The 7159-nt window shown below is 36.4% G+C and overlaps 1 protein-coding gene across 1 annotated transcript in view; it reads right to left on the bottom strand.

The window, feature by feature from the left end:
* Positions 1 to 7159, bottom strand: part of LOC106880483 (tax1-binding protein 1 homolog) — a 23908-nt gene that overhangs the window by 13506 nt on the left and 3243 nt on the right. The window contains exons 2-4 of the mRNA XM_052974095.1: positions 3533 to 3823; positions 2374 to 2600; positions 298 to 507 (exon numbers count right to left, since the gene is read on the bottom strand). Coding sequence (XP_052830055.1) covers positions 298 to 507; positions 2374 to 2600; positions 3533 to 3821 — 726 coding nt within the window. The 5' untranslated portion in view covers positions 3822 to 3823. The remainder of the gene's footprint in view (positions 1 to 297; positions 508 to 2373; positions 2601 to 3532; positions 3824 to 7159) is intronic.

Below are 7159 nucleotides of genomic sequence, written 5' to 3'. Positions count from 1 at the left end.
AGAGAGAGAGAGAGAGAGAGAGAGAGAGAGAGAGAGAGAGAGATAGAGAGAGAGAGAAAGAGAGAGAGATAGAGAGAGAGAGAGAGAGAGAGAGAGATGGTATTCTCTTCAAAGGGTCAAGGTTTTGTACTTATTGCTAGTGCTGCGTTGTCCATGATAAAGTTCCCTTAACACTTTATGCAGTTCAGCAAAAGTGACCAGACAACAGTTACTATGAGGAATCATTACAAGAAGAAAGAGAATTATTTTTTCCAACGATGGATGAATGAATGAATGAATGGATGAATGCAAACTCACTTCATTAACATCCTCAAGTTCTGATGACAACTGCTGGAGTTTTGCTTCTGCATCAGAGATGTCCTTTCCTAACTCCTTGATTTTAACACAAGCTGTTCTCAGATCTTCAGTCACTGCCATTTTGCTTTTCAGTTCTTCTTCAGTTTCTTTTTCTAGTTGGGAAACTTTAATCATCAAAGTTGAGATTCTTGTCTTGTATTCTTCAATGTCCTTAAAGAAAACAAAAACACAAATTAGGTTGTTTGTTTTTTTTAAGAAGCAAAAAAAAAAAAAAAAAAAAAAAACTGTCAAGACACTTGTAATGGTGTGATCTAATATGAAGCTACTGTTCCAAGAGATCATAAATGGAAAAAGTTTGTAGATAGAAATTTTTTGATAGATTCACATGTCAGACATGGTCATAACCTTTGCTAATGTCTAGGGCAACAACTTTGCTTTCACCAAATGGTGTCCACTGGTGAATACAAAAAAATTAGGTCTCTAGTAGACTTTATGGAAGCCATTCTGAGAGAAGAATGTTCTTGTGAGAGAGAGAGAGAGAGAGATTCAAGCTGTTATAGAGCATCATTGTTTATGTCTGTTTCCATTACCCTTGAGACATAAGTGAGACAACAGGACGATAGATGGTATGATTAGATGGATTGTATAGTGAGGGAAAGGGATGTACAGTAGCAGGTTTCTTTCATAAGTTTGACCTTAACTGTAGATAGTGAAACATCTTATCAATTGTACTCAAGTGAATCAGACATGAATGTAGCCAACTGAACACTCAGAAGCACAAACTTTGTTGTAAAGCTGTTTTGCTGTCCAGATTGATTATATCTAATGAAAAACCACTGGTCTTGGTTAAAGGACAGGTTGGCAAAATGAATACGGTTGGTGAGTATTATTCTAATATACTTGATACTTTTGGTTGAGCTTTCTGGCTTTATCTCAAAAGGATCTCTACAAACATTGCCAAATCTTTTTAACTCCCTCTCCTTAACCAAAGCGGGTCTAAAATCAGATTCCCTGTACTTAAAGCCTCTAAATTTGCTTCCTAATCCAAAATGAAATCAAAAACACAACAGATCATCTTAGTTATCTACCTCTGACAACCCACTTCACAAAGTTAGCAAGTGGGAAAACTACTCCAGTTACGTCAACTAAACTGAGTCATGGGCTTTTTCAGGGGTTTCAAGACTGGTGCAAAGGAGGAAGGAAAGTATTCTCAAAATGAAAACCTGGCCCTAATGTTTCAACCAAGTCCGAAAACCAAATAGTAACCAAATCTCTCTCGAATCACAGCCTACCATCTTGAATACAGAAGGATACATTGGACGATGTAGTCCCTCACATACTAAATAAAAAAAAAAAATGGTAACAAATAGAATGCTCATTCTTGTCATAGGTTTTCTTGAACTAAGTTCACCTGGGACTGAATAAACAACAGCAAACAGAGGATCTCTGAAGGCTGAAGTTCCCTCAAGGAACCTGTCCTTAATGCTTGCAAAAAGTGGACTCTGTTAAAGACCCTCAAGCCCTATGTGGTGGTGTTATGTTGAGTAATGGCTTAAGTCTACCAACCAAGTCGGCTACAGTAAGATTTGAACTCAGAATGCAAAGATCTGGAACAAATACCACAAGGCATTTCATTCATTGCTATGTTTCCACAAGTCCATTGCCCTAGACTGGTACTTTCTACATTAATCCCAGAAGGTAGAGTAGACTTTAACCAGATCTGAATTCAAGATGCAGAAAGCTGAAATAAATACTGAAATGTCTTTTAGCTGACGTTCTAATAACCATGCCGATTCCCTGTCTAATGGCAAATGAGGAATGGACAAAATAGAAAATAAAAGAGAAGTAATGTAACCATTTTCACATAACATGGACTCTAAATAGTGAGCTAAAAATTATTTAATATTAAATGTAAAAAAAAATTTCCCAAATGTCTCTCCTGAAGGGCTCTATCAAAAATGCTGGATATTTTTTGCCCTTCCATCTCTATAAATACAATTTGGTTTCTCACTGAATTGAATCTTACCAACACAAAAAGCACAAGTATGATTAAATTCAGGTGATCAGGACTCTCACCTCTAAAAGTGTACTTTTCTCCACCTCTGCTTTCCTCAGGTTCTCTTCCATGACAAATGTTTTGGAATGGATTACCAACATATCGTTCTCATCATCTAACATTTCAACAAAGTCATCAGCTCGCGGTTTCTTGAATTGAAAAGGTGTACTTGCTCCTTTTACTTGCCCTGTTGATGCAACATAACAGAACTGGTAAAACTCCCCATCATCTCCCGGCATTTGATGTGCTGCAAAAAGATGTAAAAAAGAAAAAAGTACATTTTTATATATATATATATATATATATATATTAATTTTAATAAATTGATTTTAATTGAGTTTTTACCTGTAATTTTGGATTTTATCCCTAATATTATATATATATATATATATATATATATAAAGAAAAAGGAGGTAGACAAAATTTTGGACAATTCTTTATTAGCGGTTTCATCAATTCATACAGAATCTTCAGATGTCTCCGTGAAGAGATGAAAGTGCTAATAAAGAATTATCCAAAATTCTGACTACCTCCTTTATCTTAATATATAAAGTCTGAACATCACTTCAAACAATCTATACATATATTACACACACAGAGACACACACATACATGTGTGTGAAAGCACATATTATGCATGTATATACATACACATAAAACAAATATATTATACATCTCTATCTACACACACAAAATATGTGTATTATAAATGTATACATTAAGCTAAATTAAAGTCTGTCTCAAGCTTACGGGCTTATTAGGTTAGTGGCTTTCTCAATTTCTGAGGCATTTAAGCAAATGAAATTACAAAACTATGTTACAAAACTGAATGCAAGACCAGCTGCTACTTGTATTCATTTTTAGCCGAGTCAGTTGGAACCACATGAAATGAGGTGCCCTGCTCAATGATGCAACAGGATGCATGTCTTGGAATCGAACCCACAAAACTAACAACAGTAAGTCCAACATTCTAGCCATTAGGCTACATGCCTCCATGTACACATCTAAAATAATATACATGCATGTTACTACTCTTTGTGGTAGAGGCCACCTGAAGGAAGAGATAAAGTTAATAAAATTTGAACTCAAATCATTGAATGACAAAATTACATATCATAAGACATTGTTAGTATTTATAGTGTGTAAGTATGTAGTTAAAACCAATGTTTCGAAACTTACATGGAAAGAGTATGTTGCCTTCGAATTCTTTTCCTGTTTTATAATCCTTGAGAGGGGTACACCACTCATAATAGATGTAGTTGTGTGAGGAAATCCAGCCGACTTTATATAAGCCGACCCAATCTCTGTTTGATGGGTGATAGTCAGAAGTGATTGTATAATGGCATTCAATATGGGCATCAGTGGGATAAGTTTCGGGCATAGACGGGAATACGACAACAGCAAAATCTGAATGCCTGAAACTAATTTCACCAGTAGCCATGTTGATTTCAGTTCTGCCAGTACTCATAACTGTAAAATTAAAAGAAAAAAGAAAAAATAAATAAATACATCATATATGTATACATAGTGGTTGGTGTTAGGAAAGGCACCCAGCTGTAGAAATATATATATATACATGAAAGCGAAATCGTGAATCAACACTATAGATTCACATTGCCAAAAGAAAATTAAATAAATAAAAAAGGGAGAGTGTTTAGAGCTACTTTCCACTTTTTAATGTGCATGAGTGGAGTGGCGTAGCAGTGGCTGTGTGGTAAGTAGCTTGCTTACCAACCACATGGTTCCGGGTTCGGTCCCACTGCGTGGCACCTTGGAGCGCTAAGAGCACCGTCTGAGCGTGATCGTTGTAAGAGTAGCTGTCTGGTTTCCATGCCAGTGGCACGTAAATAGCACCATTTGAGCGCGATCGTTACCAGCATCACCTTCCTGGCACTTGTGCTGGTGGCACGTAAAATACACCATTTTGAGCGTGGCCGTTGCCAGCACTGCCTGACTGGCCTTCGTGCCGCTGGCATGTAAAAGCACCCACTACACTCTGTCAAATGTAATACTTATTCACTCAGACTGCTTTGAATTAATTATGCATTACTTTGTAGCTTTGAGGTTTCAATGATGTGAATGTTTATGTTTTGAATGACATTGTTAGATCGGTGTGAGAGACCAGATCTGGTCAGTTTGAACATAGAACAGGTAGAAAATTTTAGGCTGGATATGGCCTGTTTAATTGCTAAAGGGTTAAATTTTGACTTGCGTGAATCAACTTGATCATATCAACATCCATAAATTAAAATGTTGTACAAGAGTTTACAAAAGTATACCTCTACCCAATCCACTAAGCCATCCACCTTCGCATATAAATATATAAATAATGGTTGGTAGGGAGAGTTGAGAACTGTTGGTCAAAGTAGACAAACTGAGATATAAAAGATTGGTGAAACCAAAAGGTAAAAGACTGCAATAAAGCACAGAATTACAGGTAATGATTACAGGTAGGAAGTTCAAAGGTCAAAAGAAAAGTTCTTTTCTAAAAATAAACATGACACAGTAAACAAGAAGATAGCCTCAATTTATATTCCATCTTAGAACCACATGAAAATGAACATCAACAAACTCTGAAGAGTTTGATGCTACATTCATAGCCTACCCAGAGACTCAAAAGGAATCACTACATGTAACAACGGTACTAATGGTTCACAGTGTAGCATTAAATAAACATAGGACTAAATTGGAAAATTTGAACTTAATTCAACAACACAAAAATTCAGTAACAAGAATAACGTCTTAATTACAAACCAAATTATCAAAGTATAAATAAGTAAACAATTGCCCAGCCCAATTTTTTTGTAACTATGCTTCGAAAAAAAAAACGGAAAAAAAAACGTCCTTGGATTTTTGTTTTCAACACTATAGATTCACATTGCCAAAAGAAAATTAAATAAATAAAAAAGGGAGAGTGTTTAGAGCTACTTTCCACTTTTTAATGTGCATGAGTGGAGTGGCGTAGCAGTGGCTGTGTGGTAAGTAGTAGCTTGCTTACCAACCACATGGTTCCGGGTTCGGTCCCACTGCGTGGCACCTTGGGCAAGTGTCTTCTACTATAGTCTCGGGCCGACCAAAGCCTTGTGAGTGGATTTGCTAGACGGAAACTGAAAGAAGCCCGTCGTATATATGTATATATATATATATGTGTATGTATGTGTATATGTTTGCGTGTCTGTGTTTGTCCCCCCAACATAGCTTGACAACTGATGCTGGTGTGTTTACGTCCCCATAACTTAGCAGCTTGGCAAAAGAGACTGATAGAATAAGTACTAGGCTTCCAAAGAATAAGTCCTGGGGTCGATTTGCTCGACTAAAGGCGGTGCTCCAGCATGGCCACAGTCAAAAGACTGAAACAAGTAAAAGAGTAAAAGAGCATGTGTTTACAAAGAGATTTGCTTTTGTTTGTGTGTGTAACATATCATTTAAAGACTATCTTTTAACTTTTACTTACTTTAATCATTGGTCTGTGGTCAATGCTGGGGCACCACCTTGAAGGGTTTAGTCAAAGAAACCAACCCCAGTTGTCAGATGGTGGGAAAATAATCACACACACACATCACAGGCTTTCACAGTTTCTGTCAATCGAATTTGTTCACAGGGCTTGAGACTATAGTAGAAGACACGTGTCCAAGGAACCAATAACAAAATCACATGGTTGCAGCATTGGTGATGATACTTTTTTCTACCTTTAATAAATTGTAGCAACTGGAATTTCAATTCAGAACATGAATCAATTACAATACTAATACATATTTATTTTGTTGGCATTGAAGTATTTTGAACTGTGTGTGTGGAGATAACGAGAACAATTACTGCCAAAGCCAGAGCAATCGGTGTAGAGTGATTGTTCTGGCTATCGGCACACAGTTCAAAATACTCCAATGTCAACTTTGCCTTTCATTCTTTCAAAGTTGATAAACAAAATAATATGTATTCATTTAGTATGGTAATTAATTCACTTTCTGAATAGAAAGTCCAGTTGCTTCAGTTTATTTATAGGTAGAGAAAAGATCATTGCCAATGCTGCAACCATGTGATTCTGTTACTTTACACATCACTTTAACTCAACCAACTGACCCCATTCATTCATTCATATGTACTAACTAAAACACAAACAAACAAAGCAGACTTTGTAGAGGTAACACTGAAGATATCACTCATGTCATAAGCAGTTGTCCAAAAATGTCATCACAGTATTATCTACTGAGACATGATGTTGTAGCTAAGACACTGTATAATGAGATCTGTCGAAGGGGCAACCCCAAGGACAAATAAGAACCCACAGTACGGTGAAAGCCGTAGTCACTCATAATAAAAAAAGGAGTACTGGTGGAATGTCCCAGTGAAAAGCTCAATAAAGTGTAAACACAATAGACCTGATATAATGATTTGGGATAGAGAAGAGAAACTGTGTACAGTTTTGGAAATCAGGTGTCCAGCGGATGTTAATATAAAGCTGAAGATCAGTGAAACAGAACACCTACACTGAACTACTGAGAAATCTACGGTTACTCTATCCAGATTACAAGTTCAGGTTTACACCTGTAATTATTGGGGCCCTGGGATGTGTAACACACTGCCTAAATACCAATCTTGATAAGTTGGGCTTCTCAAAACCAGAAAGGAGAAAACTGATTCAAAGACTACAGAACCAAGCCATCACTGGAACTGTAAAACTTTCCAGAATTTCATCATTTAAATATATATGAGCAAGTCTAGATATGCAACTATATACATGTAACTACATACATAAAGTAAAACATAGAAATCTGCACATATACATACATGCATAGAGACAAAAAT

This window comes from Octopus bimaculoides, chromosome 17, assembly GCF_001194135.2.
Source record: "Octopus bimaculoides isolate UCB-OBI-ISO-001 chromosome 17, ASM119413v2, whole genome shotgun sequence".
In the NCBI taxonomy this organism is placed as follows: Eukaryota; Metazoa; Mollusca; class Cephalopoda; order Octopoda; family Octopodidae; genus Octopus; species Octopus bimaculoides.
The sequence above is the reverse complement of the archived record's forward strand: the minus strand, read 5'-3'. Positions and strand labels throughout refer to the sequence as shown.